Source organism: Petaurus breviceps, unplaced genomic scaffold (assembly GCF_028583685.1).
Source record: "Petaurus breviceps papuanus isolate PSGF00001 unplaced genomic scaffold, PetGlider_PUasm1.0 90925, whole genome shotgun sequence".
Taxonomy (NCBI): domain Eukaryota; kingdom Metazoa; phylum Chordata; class Mammalia; order Diprotodontia; family Petauridae; genus Petaurus; species Petaurus breviceps.
The window spans coordinates 23,308,711-23,327,258 of NW_027187380.1; the positions used below are offsets into that span (position 1 = coordinate 23,308,711).

Here is an 18,548-nt window from a genome sequence, read left to right on the forward strand (position 1 = left end):
AACACCAGCCCTGGATTTAGGAGGCCCTGAGTTAAAATCCAGCCTCGGTAAGTGTTAAGTGTCTGAGGCTGATTGAACTCAGGTCCTCCTGACTCCAGGGCTGGTGCTCTATTCACTGGGCCACCTAGCTGTCCCTTTGTTGATTCTTTTCCAACAGTCTCTGGGTCATGGAGTATGGTGAAGTGAAAGATTTTTGTGTCTAAAGTTAAGTCCCAAGCATTGTCTTCTTATTTTTAGAGATGAATGCCCCGAATAAACTTACTTGTAATATCTCATGCTATCATAGATTCTAAATCTGTGATCATGATATAATTTAAATCTTTGTAACTTAAATCTTTGTAACATACTAATTTTCAGATCCTTAACTTGTTTTTCAAAGTTTTTTGTTTGGGTTGGTGGATGGGTGTTTTTGCTAATTTATTACCTAGCATATTAGAATTGAAATAGACTTTACAGGTCATAATCTAGTCTAATCTCTTATGCCATTCAGGAATACATGTAAAGGAAGGAGAAATTCAGTACCCATTTTTACAGTCTTGATTGTTAGATGAAGTATGCTGAGGCAGCATCTAACTTTTTAGCTTTAACTCTTTCATCCCAGTTCTGTCATCCAGAGCTACACAGACTAAATTTAATTATTCATCCTTGTGGCAATCTTTCATATATTTGGAGACAGCTGTCATATATATTCTCTCATCAAATGACAGTCAGTGTAGAACATCAGAAAGAGCATTGGATTTGGAGTTAGCAGACCTAGGTTCATATACCACGTCTGCTGTTTGTTATGTTTGTGACCTTACACAAGTTATCTAACCTCTCTGGCCTTGTTTCTTTGTAAAATTTGGAAGCAGTATTGGATGATGTGTCTGCAGTCACTTTCAGATCTAAATCTATGACTCAACAAATGCAATAAGCATATATGATATATGTCTGTTGAATTACAGTGCATTCATTCTTTACCTAAACATTTCCTCATCCAACGTAGTTTTAAATCCCTTCTGCTATAGTTTGTCAGTGTCCTTCTTACTATGGCATCCAGAAGTTTAACACAGAATCAATTCCAGCATTTTCAAGTCTAGTTGGATCCACAGCTGAAAAAACTAAGATATTCCACAAGCCTCTGATGAAAATCTCAAATGATGGGGAATTCACCACTTTGGGACAGTTCTAATTTTTAGGAAGTTTTCCTTGATTTAAAATCTAAATTGGCTTCTTTTCAACTTCCACTGTACCTCCTGGTTTTGCTCTCTGGAACCAAAGAAAATAAATCCCATCCTTCCCCATGATAGCCCTTAACATATTTGGACACAGCTGTCATGCTAACCCTGGTTCTTTTTCATGTTAAACACCTCCGAGTTCCTTTAACTAATCTCCATATACCATGGGTTCCGAGGCTTTCCTAGGTCCTTCCCACCTCAACAATTCTCCATTCTTTCAAACATTAAAGATGTTCACTGACTCTAATAATCCCTTCTGGAATTTTTCCAGGAATCAAAGTTGAGCTGAGTGGCTTATATATTGCAGAATGTATCCCCTTTCCTATGTTCCAAAGTATAACCTTTGCTTTTCTCAGGTCCTTCCCTCCTCAGCCATTCTCCATTCTTTCAAATATCATAGAAAGTAGTTCAGCAGTGGTATCTACTATTTTTTTCTCTTTGTATCCATAGAGCTTAGCACAGTACTTTCCACATAGTTAGTACTTAATAAATGTTTTAGTCACTCATTCATTCATTTTTCATTGGCTCATATGGTGCTTCCAGTGAACTAAAATAGTATGATTTGGTAAAAAGAGCACTGAATTGGGAGTCAGGTGACCTGGGTTCTAGTCCTGGTTGTTATTGTTGTTTAGTAGTTTTTCATCTGTTTCCAACTCCTCTTGATCCCATTTAGGGTTTTCTTGGCAGATACTGGAATGGTCTGCCACTTCCTTCTCCAGTTTATTTTATAGGTAAGGAAACTGAGGCAAATAGGGGTGAGTGACTGGGGCAGAATTTGAACTCAGGTCTTCCTGACTCCAGGCCTAGTGCCTGTTCACTGTGACACCTAGCTGCTCTAATCTACCACTAATTAGTTTGTAAAAAAAACATGTGCTAGTCACTCTCTTCTCTGGGCCTTAGTTTCCTCATGTGGATAGTGGTGGGAGTTATGGGAAATATATTAGATGAACTAAAACCAACCAACTTTTACATTGTATTATGGGCATATTTACAAATCACAGACAAATTAGAATCAGTGAATTATAAAAAAGGAAAAAATATGAATAGCTTTCATGTCAACAGTCTCTAGTATGCATTATTGACTTGATTTATGTCTTCTACCTCTGCCTAATACAACATAAACCCTCAGTACTGCTTTTGTTGGAGGTGAGGTAACACTTCTATTCTTTGCCTAAAACCTTTAGATGGTTTTTGTCCATGCATTTATAGAGCCTAAAATCAGACCCCAGTGGATTGAAGAAATGGGCAAAACAATATTAATTATCTTCCCTTGAGTTTTGTATCTCCTGATGCTCTCTACGTCCTTATTTATTTATTCAAAGTATGTTACCTAGCATGTGGTCCCAAATATGGAGGTTATCTTTTAAAGTTTATTGCTAAATCAGAATCTGTATTGCTTCTTGAAGTTTTCTTATTAGGTCCATTAACTTTGATTTGTTATTTCTTTTCTCTCGAATATTCAAGCCATCACAGCTTTGAAAGAGAAAATTGGCTGGAGATACAGTCTTTTGTTTGTTGGTGTACTACAGTTAAACATTATTATCTGTGGATCCCTGCTTCGACCAATTATAATCAAATCACCTGGAACACCAAAAGTACCCTCAGCCGAAAATCGGAAAGAAGTACAGTATATGCTTGAAAATGAGAAAACACACACCTCAACAGACTCCATTGACTCAGGAGTAGAATTAACTACCTCACCTAAAAACGTGCCTACTCATGCCAATGCAGAACCTGAGCCAAAGACTGACATAGAAACCCTGGTAAAAGCCAGTGATACAAAATCAAGTGAAAAAGCTTCATTATTGGACTTTTCCATTTTGAAAGAAAAGAATTTTATTTGTTATACACTTTTTGGTCTATTTGCTACACTTGGATTCTTTGCTCCCTCTTTGTACATCATTCCTCTGAGCATCAGTCTGGGTGTTGACAAGGATCGTTCAGCTTTTACATTATCTGCAATGGCAGTGGCAGAAATTTTTGGAAGAATTAGTGCTGGTTTTGTCCTTGATAGAAAGCCCATCCGTAAGATCTATATTGAGCTTATCTGTGTCATTTTATTGACTGTATCTTTATGTGCCTTTCCTTTTGCTTATGAATTTTGGGGTCTTATAATATGCAGCACATTTTTTGGATTCATGCTTGGAACAGTAGCAGGTACTCATCTTCCTCTACTAGCTGAAGATGATGTGGTGGGAATTGAGAAGATGTCTTCTGCAGCTGGAGTCTATGTCTGCGCTCAGAGTATAGCAGGACTTGCTGGACCACCCCTTTCAGGTATGTATAAATGTATATCTTGCTCTCTGAAATGTGCTATAGTTAGCTACTCTGTGGATTCTGCACTATATTCCTTACTAGATCATAGCCTTAGGTTTTTGGAGTTGGAAAGGGCCTTAGAGATTGCCTGATTTTAATTCCACATATATGAAGTGACTTGATCAAGGACACAGACTGAATGATGGCACAATCAGGGCTGGAACCCAGATGTTCAGTGTTCCTTCCACCATGCTGTGTTGATGAGAAGAAAAGAGCTTTAGTGGACATCTCTTCACCAAAGCTGATGGGTGGTTTATCTCTGCTCACATAGTTAAGACTTGAACCTACATATTCCTCACTTCAAGGCCAACTCTCTAGCCATTACGCTGGTCTCTCATCCGACTAATAGGATAATGAAAATTAGAAGATTTTTTAAAATGTTCCTTCTCAGAAAGGCTGTTACAGTCCTGAGTACGTAGTTGTACCCATATATTTGTTAACTGATTGCTGTAGCATAAGGCCTTGGTAAAAGGGACATGAATGTGGTTTGTAGCATTGATATACAATACATACTTAATGATGTTGTGATTCAATACTTTATTAAGTGTGCTATCTCATTTTTTAAGGATATATGAATGTATTTGAGGGGGAAAGTACATTTGTTGGTTTGGTTACTTTAAAAAACAAAGTTTACAAGCAAGAATTCATCTTTTTCTCCATATTTCAAATGACCCTCCTTGACACAAAAACTCAGCTATTCCCCTTTTCTGAAATTGGTTTTTTGTTTTTGTTTTGTTTTTGGCATTTGGGAGATATTTCCTTACATTACAGATTATTTTAATTCTTCTTGAAACTAATCCTTTAGCTATGATATGGCTTTCTTTCTTCCCTCAAGCATTTCATTTAAAAGTTTCTTATTTTATTTTGCATTTGACAAATGTCAGCAAATGTGAACATTTCCAAATCCAAAGAATAGAAAGGATTGTATATGAAACCATGAATCTCTATGCTATGTGTAATTTATGATTTTTAAAGTATATATCACATTTTTTACTTTTTTTTTTTTGCTTTTTTGGAGTGAGGGGAGGCAGGGCAATTGGGGTTAAGGTCACACAGCTAATAAGTGTTAAGTGTCTGAGGCCAGATTTGAACTCAGGTCCTCCTGATTCCAGGGTCGGCGCTCTGTTCACTGTACCACTTAGGTGCCCCAAGTATATATCAAATTTAATACAATAGTACCAACATTTCCCAAGTTTCTACTGCTTCTTCTGAACTTCCTTCTACTCTTCTTCTGTGTTTTTTGTATTTATATGTTTCACAATTTTTCTTTTCTTTTTTGCATCACTATCACTACCTCCTATTCCCAGCTACATTTCTCCCCTTCTTTTATAATTAAAAATAGTGAGACAAAACAAATTCATATATTGGTTATGTCTGCAAATGTATATTTTATAGTACAATATTTTTCTGTCAAGAAATGGGAAAGCATGATTCACTAATTTTCTGAAGTTGCCCCAATTGGGAATTGCATTAATTAGAATTAACAATAGTTTCAAAGTTGTTTTCCTTTATAATATTGTAGTCATTATAGAAACTTTTCCTGTATCCTACATTAGTTCATACAAGTCTTCCCTGGTTTCTCTAAATTCATCCCTTTCGACCTTTCTTAAGGGTCAATAATAATCCATTACATTAATATACCATACTTTGTTCAGCCATTCCTCAACTGTAAAGCACCCCACCCTCCCTTAATTTCCAATTCTTTGCCACAACAGAAACTGTTGCTGCTAAAATATTTTTGTTTAAATGGGTTCTTTCTCTTGGTCTTTGATCTCTTTGGGAAGATATAGGAAAGTAATGGTAGATTTAACATTTCCATTTTTAATAACATAAATCAGAAAACCTAGGATGTTTTCTCAGTTAAGTGAGATTTGGGGAAGGGTATCCACTGTTTCTGAAAATTTTTCTTACATATCATGTTTTCCTCCAGGTATTCTAGTGGATACCACCCAGAATTATGCTTCAGCTTTCTACTCCTGCACAGCTGGCATGCTAGTAGCAGCTATTTTTCTGGCACTTGTAAGACCATGCAAAGTTGGACTGTGTCATCATCCTCTAGATGAAGCAAAGTCTGATAGTCAGAGGTCAAAAGCTTTACAAGATACACCTGAAGATTTTCTTGAAATGGACCTTGGGAAACATGAAAACAAAGGAAACAAGAAAAATGAAGTAGTATAATAACAAATTTTTTCAAATAATATAAAATACTGCGTTAATAGGACTCCAAGGAAAAGGTGACTGACTACCCTTTCTTCTCCACTTTCAGAAACTACATTTTAACAGGAATGTATGTATATGTGAACAGGACTATCAACTTCTTTTTGAAAAGTTTTCTTTCTCAGTTTGTTTTTAAGTCAGCAAAAAAACAAACAAAAAAGCTTCCATTCAAAATCTGGTTGTATGTCATTAGCTGTATGAAGATGCATTAGACCTTCATATTCCTGTTTTTAAAGAGGTGCTAAGCATCAGCCAAGTGTTTTCACAGCTCTAATTCCCATGCTGGTAAACTGGGATCTTATGAAAAACGTAGCCCATGTGACAATGAGCATTCAAAAACATTTTTTTTTAATTCAGCTGATCCTGTGCCCTCTGTGTATGTATACATGTACACATACACACCCTCACATATGCATTTATATGCACATACACCATCCTATATATATATGTATGTATATCTATACATATATATACACATACATACATATGTATATATTCCCTTCAACTATCCTCATACTGAGAAAAGTCTCATGAGTTACAATAATTGTTTTTCCATGTAGGAATGTAAATACTTCGACTTTAATAAGTTCCTTATGATTTCTTTTCCCTGTTTACCTTCTCGTGCTTCTCTTGCTTCTTTTATTTGAAAGTCAAATTTTCTGTTCAGTTCTTGTTTTTTCATCAAGAATGCTTGAAAGTCCTCTATTTCATTGAATGACTATATTTTCCCCTGAAGCATTATACTCAGTTTTGCTGGGTAGGTAATTCTTGGTTTTAATTCTAGCCTTTTGACTTCTGGAATATCATATTCCAGGCCCTTTGATCTCTCAGTGTAGAAGCTGCTAGATCTTGTGTTATCCTGATTGTGTTTCCACAATACTCAATTTGTTTCTTCCTGGCAGCTTGTAATATTTTCTCCTTGAACTGGGAACTCTGGAATTTGGCTATGATATTCCTAGGAGTTTTCTTTTTGAGATCTTTTTCAAGAGGCGATCAGTGAATTCTTTCAATTTCTATTTTGCCCTCTGGTTCTAGAACATCAGGGCAATTTTCCTTAAGAATTTCTTGAAGGATGATTTCTAGGCTCTTTTTTTGATCATGGCTTTCAGGTAGTCCAATAGTTTTTAAATTCCTTCCTGGATCTATTTTCCAGGTCATTGGTTTTTCCAGTGAGATATTTCACATTGCCTTCTATTTTTTTCATTTGTTTGGATCTGTTTTATAGTATCTTGATTTCTCAAAAAGTCATTAGCTTCCATTTGGTCTAATCTAATTTTGAAGGAATTATTCTCTTCAGTGAGTTTTTGAAATTCCTTTTTCATCTGGGCAATTTGACTTTTAAGGCATTCTTCTCCCCATTGGCTTTTTGGGCCTCTTTCCATTTGCATTAGTCTATTTTTTGAAGTGTTATTTTGTTCAGTATTTTTTGGGGTCTCTTTTAGCAGGCTGTTGACTTGATTTTCATGATTTGCTTTCATCATTCTCATTTCTGTTGCCAATTTTTCCTCCACTTTTCTTACTTGATTTTCAAAATCCTTCTTGTGCTCCTCCATGGCCTGTGACCAATTCATATTTTTCTTGGAAGTGTTTGATGCAGGAATCTTGACTTAACTGACTTCTTCTGGCTCCATGTTTTAATCCTTTTTGTCCCCAAATAAGGATTCTGTGGTCTTATCATGCCTCCTCTGCTTGCTCATCTTTCCAGCCAATTACTTGACTTTTTAACTCTTTGCCATGGTAGAACTCTTGTTTCCACAGTGGAGCTGGGGTTTTTGCAAATGTTGTTAGAGGTCTGAGGAGGGTGCCCTCTCTAGAAACACCCCAAGCTGTGGCACACTGCCACACATCCCAGGACCACCACCCAAGACCTCCATAAAAATCCAAGCAGGTCAAAGCAAGAGTGGCTTGGTCCCCCTACAATCTGCAGCCCAGGAGCTCCAGAGGCAATCATGTGGCAGGAGCTGCAGCTGCCATGCCTCTGCCACCTCTTGCCCTAGGGGCTGGGGCCAGACCACACTCTTCCATCACCTGGTTCCAACAGAGTTCCCCACTGATCTTTTACTTACTCTTTGGCATTTATGGGTTGAGAAGTCTGGAAACCCCCAGAGCTGCTAGTGATTCACTATCCTGAAGTCTGCTCTGGCTGGTCTGTGTTGCGGGTTGGGGCTGCCCTGGGGCCAGAACACATGCCTGCAATAGACCTTTCCTGTTGGCCTGCCAGGCTGCCTTCAGTGGGAGATTTGTTTCCCTCTGTCACTTTGGGTGGTTGGAGTGGGAGCCAAGTGGGGTTCCTGTTTTTACTCCACCATCTTGGCTCCACCACCACCCCCCAAAAAAAAATTCTTAAACACTACTGAAAAGTCCTTGATCTTTTTAGGAAAATGAATAGATAAATATAAATTTAAAAAAATTTTTTTAATAATGACTTTGGTGTTTCCATTTGGCAAAACATGGGCCCTTATTTTTCTAAATGGATTAATGTAATGTAGAATTTTAGACCAAATAGTTTATCAATAAACTGAGGAATTATGAAATAACAGTAACAACTTGAATTGGATAAATGTGAAGATTACCACTTATTTTTATGGCCAGTTTTTACCATAAGTATTTTAATACAAAATACTTTTCCAGAATAGCATTCTCAAATATATTTATTGTTGTTTTGAGTTATTTCTATATCTGTGATTATAGTGTGCTAAATTTAAACCAGTATTTATTTTTAAGTTATTCTAGGATGGTTAAAGCTGATAGTTATTATGAGAAATTAAATATGAAAACTAGTAAAAATGCATTTTTACCTCCTTCCAGCTATCCTTTCAATGCCTAAAAACACCTTTTGTTTTGTAAAATTACTGTCTTGAAAATACAGACTGTAATGATTTCTCTATTTTGTTTTGGAATGATTTTATACAAATTGTGCTATTTAAAAACAGACAAAACCCTACTTGGGCAAGAATAGCAAACCACCTTACTGGATATAATTTAGTTGTTTGTTTTTTTTAATCATTCATCTCCTAAACATACTGGAGAAATTTCTTTAATCAGAATTGTTTTACACTAATTCTGATTGTTTTTTAATCACTGAATTGTTGAAACATTAAGACCCTTAGGACTATCATTAAGTTGCAAGATACTGTTTACATCTTAAGACTGGGTTTTTGTTTGTTGTTGTTTTTCCAACTTAACAGTATTTTCCATTTCAAGGTTACTTACAAGAAGGGAAGTATGAAGGCAACAGGGTGGGCTTTGATTTATACAGAATCTCACCTGGTTAGTGATGACCCTTGCTTTGCTGCCCCCATCTTTTATACATCTCTGCTATTATTTTAAGACAACTCAGGGGAACAAACAAGACAAGCCTAGTTTGGTTACAGGCACACATATAGCTGCATATAAAGTGGCATCATTCATAACTTGCTTTGTTTTGTACAGCATTTTATCAAGCAATAGATATGCTGGACAATCTGTAAAATTTTGTGGGACTGGGGAGGGGGATAGATGGGAATATAAATGCCCCCCAAAACAGGCACTCTTAACAATAAATAAAGTGGATATAGCAATTCTGTCTCTGCTTGAGAACAATGTTGAGCTTGTGAGTTTGCAGATTTATATTACTTCAGCACTTTACAACTTAATCTTTTTCTTTTCCTGAGATGTCCAATACCAATTTCATGTTTAAAACTGCTCTTTGTACATTCTGAATGTAATAGCATGAAAAAGTGTATGTGTGTTTCAGCAGACCAATACTCTTAGGTTTTTAAATGGTAAAAAAAAAATAAAATAAAACAGAATTGTTGATTTGGGCATTATTATATCTAATGAAATTCTGGTATTGCTAGGAAACAATGAAATTTGCAATAAATTCATGAGGGTATTTTTTTTTAAGAGACTGATTTCTTCTATTACAAAGTTGCCTAAGCCCTAAATCTTCCTCATTAGTTGGAAAAACTAATTCTGTAGTGTTATTATTAGCAAAGTAATAAAAAACGTGAAGAGGATTAATTTCAAGTACAGCTTTATTTCTTCCACCCAGCAAAATTTTTTTAAAGGTTCACTTGAAATCTCTTCTGTATCTGTATCTTACAGTTGAAGTATATGAAATAATTTTTTAAACCATTATCCCAGCAGAAGAATAATATAAATGCCAAAAATAACATAAAGATCCAAGGATGCAGCATATTTTGAGTTACATAGAAGGACCTTATAGTGTTTCAAGATCACACAGATTGTAAATGGCAGAGAGCTAGGATTTGAGCATGAATGAGTAAGTGAGTGAATGAATGAATGAAAAAACATTTAATAAGCACTGTGCTAAGTGCTGGGAACATAGATTGACAAGATAGCCCTTGCTTTCAAGGAGCTCACATTTTAATGTAGGGGTAACACATACACAAAGTTTTAGCTGCAAGTTAGATGGAAAAGTTCCATGGGTATAATGGAAAAGCAGATAATACTCTCTCTTTAATGTAATTCCCCACTGATAAGGAAGGGAAGGAAACAATCATTTAAGTACCTACTCTGAGCTAAAGACAACAAATATTAGCTCATTTGACCTTCACAACAACCCTGGGAGGTACATGATATTATTATTCCTATCTTACAGTTGAAGAAACTGAGGCAGACAGAAGTTAAATGACTTACAAGGGGTTAACCTGGCTATAGGTTTATGATACTGTATTTGAACTCAGGTCTTTCTCATTTCAGCCCAAAGCACTCTATCCACAGCACCACCTAGCTGCCTCTGATAAAATCAAATCAGTTTCTAATGTTGAGCAATTTGACAGTGCCAAAGAATTGGTCACAACTTCCTTCTCTGGATCTTTCACTAGCTGTGACTGTAGCCTCTGGAGGAACAGTTTTCTGGCTGTAGGTTCACAGAGGTAGCTTCCCAGGATGATGGCTGTGGGCACTGGGTTGGAAGTACTGCTATTCCCAAGGCTCTCAGTCCTGAGTTATCCCCACTAGGGTCTGAAAGGAGATGGTGGTTAAGATGGTAGTGGTAATTTGACTTGTCTGGCACAGGGTGTCTATCTTTCCCTCAGGGTGCTTTGTTGTTTCTGCTAGATTAGCTTGAATTCCCTGTAGATAGTAATTAGTTGGCTGGTAGTTGTTGGAGATGATTAATGCCTTCTTTAAGGGAGTTACTTCCCTGAATAATGACTATGAAGGTTGGGCTGGAAGCAGAATGCTATGATTGGGGGGGAGGGGGAAAAAGGGGAGGAACAGGAGAAATAAGAGGATTGCTGCCACTCCCAGAGATCCTGAATTCACCTGCCTTTTAGTAGAAGTCAATCATATGGTCATGATTCCATATCCAGTGATTTCTCTGCTGCCCCTATAAATAAGACTGGTAATATATGATTCATACGAATAACTTATAGATATTTTTACTATTTCCTGATTTTAAAAAAATATTCTAAGTATGTTCACAAGATATGATGCAATATCCAAACGTTATTGTTGTCCCTACCAATGTTGTTTAATAACTATATCATTAATATGATAGCACCAGCCCTGGAGTCAGGAAGACCTGAGTTCAAATCCAGCCTCTGACACTTACTAGCTGTGTGAACATAGGCAAATCACTTAACCCCTATTTGCCTCAGTTTCCTCATTTGTAAAATGAGTGAGAAAAGGCAATGGCTAGTATTATCTTTGCCAAGAAAACTACAAATGGGGTCATGAAGACTCTGACACAACTGAAACAATGGAACAACAAACCAAACCCAATTGCAGTATTATTTAAACAATGGTCAGAGATGAAAAAATCTGAGCTTAGTGTTGCCTGAAAACATTATTTTGACTAAGGCAGTGTTTTTACCAAACCAAGTAATAGTTAGGCAGAGAGTGGTTATAAATATGGGGTGAATAGTGTTTATCAATTGCTTATAAGCAATGTCTTTCAAAAGAATAGTTAACAAAAATTAGCAAAGAAGACAAAATTATGGCTTACTTAGGAAACCCATGTGAATAAGCAAGGCCTAGTTGGTATCATTAATAGTTTCAACAGAGAATTAAGACACAGAATAAGTACATAAAAATCATTAGTGATTTATAGCAATAACAAAATCCAGGAGGAAAAAATAGAAAGGGAAATCCTGTTCAACATAATTTCAAAATGCTAAAAATCAGGAGTTAATTACCAAGACATTCAAGACACGAATACAATTATAAAACATTCCTTTAAAAAATAATGACTTAGGTGGTGCAGTGAATAGAGCACTGGCCCTGGAGTCAGGAGGACCTGAGTTCAAATCTGGCCTCAGACACTTAACACAAAAACTAGCCATGTGACTTTGGGCAAGTCACAACCCCAATTGCCTTCAAAAAAAAAAAAAAAAAGAAAGAATGACAAATAATTATAATAATTATTTGCTCATGGTTAGGTAAAACCAATAAATTAAATGTAATAATGCTACTCAGTTTAATACTATGCCAATTAAACTACCAAGGGGGTACTTTTCAAGAGCTAGAAAGAATATTAATAAATTTAATTTGGAGAAGTAAAGTATTTAGGATCACAAGATTAAAAAAGTAGGAATGAAGGAAGAATAGAACTTACAGACTTCAAGTTACTTCATAAACCAGTAATCACCAAAACTATTTGGTACTAATAAAAAAAAAAAAACAGTTGCAGAACAGCTTAACTTTGGGATGAACTGTCTATCTGACAAGAACTGCTGGGAAAACTGAGAAGTAGTTTACCAAAATGTTGTAGATCAGCATCTTACATGATATACAATACATGATAGACATGGATACTTAACTTTAAAATAACTATACTTTTTTTTAATGGAGGAAGATGAATACCATTCACAGTTATGGCTAGGGAGAGGATTTTTTTTTAACCAAGTATGTCACAGAGGGGAATCACAAAAAATAAATTTCAATTATGTAAAATTGTAAAGGGTTTTGTTTTGTTTTTAGTTTTGGGGTTTTTTTTGCAGGATCAACAGAGCTAAAATAAAAGGGAACTTATTACACCAAATATATCTGATAAAGGTTTAATATCTAAGATAATATGAGGAATTAAGACATATATCAGACCAAAAGCTGTTCCCTAATTAAAAGGCCAAAGGATATGAACAAATGATTCTTGAAATAACCTCTTTGTGACCCTATTTGGGGTTTTCTTGGCAAAGACACTGGAGTGGTTTGCCATTTCCTTCTCCAGTTCATTTTACATTTGAAAAACTAAGGCAAACAGGGTTCAGTGACTTGCTCAGGGTCACACAGCTATTAAGTGTCTGTGACTAGATATGAACTCACCAAGAGGAGTCTTTTGACTCCAGGTCCAGCACTTCATTCACTATATCGCCTGTCTGCCAAATGGAAGGATAGGCACATAAATATACCAATGAAAGAGTTGTGAATTGGTCTAAACATTTTAGATAAGCAATTTGGGATTATGCTTTATGAATGAAATGAGAGGGAAAAAATTAGTGTTTCTTAGCTAAAAATAAAATAATTTTTAAAACTTATAAAAAGTGAGTAAAATGTTCATACCTTGACTCAGTTCTCACTTTTAGACATACACTCCAAAGTCAAAGACCTTCAAAGATACCCCAATATAATGAAATATTCATAATGACATTTTTTTTCTGGTAGCAAAGAACTAGAAATAAAAATAAGTATCCATTGACTAGGGAATGGTTATATATATTGTTTTACCTGGATGATATAGAATATTACACCAACATAAGAAACAGCAAATAAAAAGAATTCATAGAACCATGAGAAGACCTTTATAAATTGATGTAGAGCAAATGATATAATTGATGTGAGCAGAACCAGATAAACAGTAAACACAATGGCCACAATGGCATAAATCAGAAAAAAAAAATGGACTTTTCTGTGCAATTATAATAAGCCAGGTTAGCCTGAAGAAGAAAATGTACTTTCATTACAGAAGTTGGAAGCCATGGGTGTGGCACATACTATTAATATACTATTAAACAAAGGCAATGTGGTTTGGTTTTGTTGAACTGATTTTCTTTTATTTTAATTTTTTGTTACAAGAGATAGCTTTCTGGGTAGGGAGGGGATATACTTGTAAATGAATGTGATAAAAAAACGAAAGACATCAGGTTTTTGTTTTTGTTTTTTAAAGACTAAAAATAAAATGAATAGTTTAAATAATCACTCCCAGTAAGACTTTACAATAGATACAGGATGTAGAACTTTCCACATTTCCAATTTTGCATTTGAAAAAAAATTTTTTTTTTTTGCTACAAAGTTAACATAGAGTTCTAACAGCTTGGCCAACCATTGTTGTATAAAATAAGGAAGCTAGGTCCCCCTAGCGTTCATTTTTTTTAAAGCAATTGGGGTTAAGTAACTTGCTCAAGGTTACAAGGCCAGTTATTCCTGGGTGTGGTGCTAAGTATCTGAGCCCAGATTCGATCCCCAGGTCATCTCGTCCCTGGGGCCTGTGCTCTTACTCGCTGTGCTACCTGGCTGCCCCGTTCATGTTTTTAATAATTCAACAGAACAAGGGGAAGAGGCTACCCAATTCAAATGAATATATATATATATATATATATATATATATATATATATATTCACCAACTTTGCAAAACCTCCAGTTTCATAGTCACATGCTCATTCAGACTTAAATCAGAGAAGTTTTTATTGTTGTTGGAGGAGTGGTGAGGGAGTGACAAGACCAGTAAGATTGAAATTGCAAAACTGCTTCAGCCAAATTCTGGTATCAGACACAATCGTTTAAGAGATCTTCAAGCAAATACTTTTTTTTTTAAGTAATTGGGGTTTAGTAACTTGCTCAAGGTTACAAGGCCAGTTATTTCTGGGTGTGGTGCTAAGTATCTGAGCCCGGATTCGATCCCCAGGTCATCCCATCGCTGGGGCCCAGTGCTCTTACTCGCTGAGCCACCTGGCCGCCCCACAAGCAAATACTTTTGAAACCTCTCAAAAGATAAGTTAGAAACAAGGATATAATTCATAATCATTTAATCCAAGCTTTTTAAGCACCTCAAACATAAACCAAACCATCAACCAAAAAAAAACAGACATTACAACCCCCAGGTTTTAAACAAATACCCTGAAAAGTATTAATTTCTTACCAATACCTATCTTTTAAAAAGTAAAACCTGGGAGGAAAAAAGCAAAACCTGGAATGGATTTAGCATATCTGTTCAAGAGAGTTCAGGGCTGCTGCTTCAAATCATAAAGGGTTACTTAGGGAACACTAAATAGGGTTCAGTACCCCATCTAGAGATAGCTAGTGGCACAGGGCTGAGACTGGAGTTAGGAAAGCCTAAATTCAAATCCAGTCCCAAGACACCTACTAGCTGTGTGACTTTGGGTGAGTCAGTTAACCTTTGTTTGCCTCAGTTTCCTCAACTATAAAATGGGAATAATAATAGCAGTTATGAGGATCAAATTATATATTTGTTTAAAAAAAAAGCACAGTGCCTGGCACATAGTAGGCTTTTAATAAATACTTATTCCCTTCCCTCCCTTATTTCCCATTCAGGTCAAAATATTCATTTAACCAAAGTCAAATTGCTTTAATTACACAAGTCATCTGTCAGGAAGAAAATAAAAACTCATCAGCTAAACCTAAAAGAAATAAGTGAGACAGCTTTTGTGAATAAGACTTCAAAGGTTATGTTGATTTTTAAAATATAAATTTGAAAATGAAAAAGTCCCATCCTTTCAATCCTACCCACTTTTCCTCTCTTATCTTATATATGGCTAACAAGGACATTGGAATGTTTTCTTCTTGGTGAGTTTCTTTTCAGGGTGGTAACAAAAACTTTTCCTGCTCCATCATCTTTCATCATCCTTAGAAACATTTGAAGATGAGAAACAAGAGAAAAGTTTAGTCTCTAGAACCCTTTCTATAATACATCTGGAACAAGGGGCCTAGAACTTACTTTATATGTTTTTCTGGTTTAGAAAAGTCTGCTATGCAAAATGAAAAACAACATTTATAATGATAATAGGGAGTGGAAATGGGACCCCTTTATTTCTTTTGTCAGGGAGAGAAGAAACAAAAGCAAAGCTATAAAGCAGGGGTTCTTCATTTTTTCTGTCATGGACTCCTTTAGTAGTTTCTTGAGGCCTATAAATCCCACCTCTGAATACTGTTTTTAAATGCATAAAATAAAATATAAAGTAATGCAAAGGAAACATTGAAATAATTATCAAAAAAAAGTTTTTAAACAAGTTCATTGAAACTCAGGTTAAAAACTCCAGTTTCTAAGACTGTGAATCACTGAATGCAGAGCACTTAAAAAGTTATTTTATTTCTACAGTTTATATTCAATATATCATAAATTTGGGGGGGATCCACCTTTTTATTTTTTTAATAAGCTATATCCTTCTTAAGAAATAACTTTATAGCTATCAATTCCTTTATGTAAGAAATGGGAGTGTCAATACTGTCACTTACCTGCATTATGCCCCAAGGCTGTAAGAAAAGCATTTTGCAAAATCTTAAGTAATCTAAAACTTAAGGATCCCAAGATTTTGGCAATGTGGGTACTCCCTCCATTGAAGATTTCAACTATGCCTTAGGTAGATAATCCTTAAATATCCCTGCAGCCAAAGAAATTTCATTGCTACTCTGTGGTTAACCCACCAGACAGTGAAACTTTCCAAACTTGGTTGGGTTAGCCCTTCAAAAATAGGCCTATAGCCAAGTCAAGACAACCAGCATTTATTAAGCACCTATTATTTGCTAGACACTCTGCTGTACAGTAGAAGGCCTGTACTTGAGGTCTCTTCCAGACAAAGGTAGGCAGGCAACAGACAGCAAATCTTTGTTAAGTGCTTACTCATGCCAGGCACTGTGTTCTGGAAATACAAATACAAGTCAATAGACAGACAGTTCCTGCCTTAAGGGAGCTTACATGCTATTGGAGAAAGACAACACACAGAAGGGAGTTAATGCTCCACTGACCTAGATTCCCAGAACCCTGAGAACCTTCCCTACCACAGGAGACATGGGACACAGACTTTGGCAGAAATAAACCTTTAAACTATCAAATTTATTTATTTATTGAATTATTTTGTGTGTGTGTGTATAATATATATGTAATTTATAACCAGGCAGCTGGGTAGCACAGATAGAATGCCCAGCCTGGAGTCAGGAAGATTTCACTTTCCTGAGTTCAAATCTGACCTCAGACACTTACTTAATAGCTGTGTGACCAGGGCAAGTCACTTAATCCTGTATGCCTCAGTTTTCTCATTTGTAAAATGAGTTGGAGAAGGAAATGTCAAACCATTATAGTACCTCTGCTAAGGAAACCCCAAATGAGGTCACAAAGAGTCTGACATGACTGAACAACAACAATTGATAATGGGGGTTCTTAAAACTTTTTTCATCATGGACACTTTTGAGAGCCTGGTGAAAGCCTATGAAAATTTTTAAATGCACAAAATAAAATACTTAGGAATACAAAGGAAATCAGTTATACTGCAATGTTGAAAAATATATATAGTATTTATTTTATAATAAATCTATATTTAATACTATAAAGGTTATCTCTGTCATAGTGTGTATATGTATAATACATAGTGTATACTGTGTGTATATGTAGTATTTATTGTATATATGTACATAGTATGTATGTGTATGAATGTATGTGTATGTATGAATATACATATGTATATATGTACATATGAGATGGTTATAATCTCTTCCCATACAGCTGGGTTATTGTGAATGTCTAAATTAAGTCCTATTCAAATGAACAAGAGAAGACAGGGTGGAAAATACAGTGCCTGGCATATACTAAATGCTTAAAAAATGTTCTAGCTAATTATGGGAGGGTAGGGAAGGAAGAGGAGATGGTAGAGGGTGAGGGGAAGAGTGAAAGGGGAGAGATGGAGGGAGAAAAAAAAGAGGGAGGGGAAGGGGGGAAAGGCCCTAACTCAAGGCCAGGAGCAGGCATTCTTTCACTAAAGAGTTCTTTTCACTTACTGTTCAGTGGGCCACCCCATCCATGTTTCTCTTTCTTGCCGGAGGCCTAGTGAGCCAGAGACCAGCTTCTCCCAGGCAGTCCAGTCCACAGCCACAGGCCACAGCCTCGGACCCAGGAGCAGCACTGAGGCCCTGGGGCCTGCAGGACACTCAGCTCAGATGAGTTCACAAACACAGACACGCCCTCTCCAAGGCAGGCGCACACCCACTGATCATGCCAAAAACTCCGCAGTAAGAGCCAGCCCCGAGGGGCCCTGCACGCAGGACCAAACACATAGTTGTCCAGGAGCTGCCTGCTGTACTTTCAGCAGGCTTCTCCAGGGAGAAAGTCTAGACAAGCCCTTTTCATAGCCACAATTTGCATTTAAAAGCATTCAAATCCTGGGAGTTTCACTTTCAGACAGCCAACTGATAAAATTGCCACACTGCATCCAAAGATAAGCCCCGTCAAATGTTTTCTGCCTTATACCTACACTCACTTGGGGACTAAAATGTTAACATTTCATCCTACCAGTCATATAGGGCTTGAAGTTTTGCAAAACCCTTTACAAGTATGATCTTACAACAGCCCTGGGAAGTAGGGCTTATTATTATCCGCATTTTATAGGGGAGGAAACAGGAAGAAACAAGTTAAGTGACTTGTCACACTGTTATTAAGTGTCTGAGAGCGATTTGAAGTCAGGTCTGAGCCCCCTAAACTGCTCCATGGGGAGACTTCATTCTACTAACCCTGGACAAGGATCTTGTTCTGACAGGACAAAGAGGAACAAGCCTCATGTTATCTATAGATAGATAGATGATAGATAGATAGATAGATAGATAGATAGATAGATAGATAGATAGAT

The 18,548-nt window shown here is 36.3% G+C and overlaps 2 protein-coding genes across 7 annotated transcripts in view; one reads left to right on the forward strand and one right to left on the reverse strand.

Annotated features, from left to right (window-relative positions):
* The window catches only part of SLC16A6 (solute carrier family 16 member 6), a 44,516-nt gene extending 34,881 nt beyond the window's left edge, over positions 1-9,635 (forward strand). For both annotated transcript variants that reach the window (XM_069076559.1, XM_069076560.1), the window contains exons 5-6: positions 2,682-3,494; positions 5,464-9,635. In XM_069076559.1, coding sequence (XP_068932660.1) covers positions 2,682-3,494; positions 5,464-5,711 — 1,061 coding nt within the window. In that variant the 3' untranslated portion in view covers positions 5,712-9,635. The remainder of the gene's footprint in view (positions 1-2,681; positions 3,495-5,463) is intronic.
* Positions 1-18,189, reverse strand: part of ARSG (arylsulfatase G) — a 194,516-nt gene extending 176,327 nt beyond the window's left edge. For 2 of the 5 annotated variants that reach the window (XM_069076563.1, XM_069076561.1), the window contains exon 1: positions 17,704-18,183. The gene's annotated coding sequence lies outside the window, so the exon portion shown is untranslated. Of the gene's footprint in view, positions 1-17,703 lie in introns of all 5 variants that reach the window. The other 3 variants (XM_069076565.1, XM_069076562.1, XM_069076564.1) reach the window with 3 other exon arrangements.
* Between the last annotated feature and the right edge of the window lie 359 nt (positions 18,190-18,548).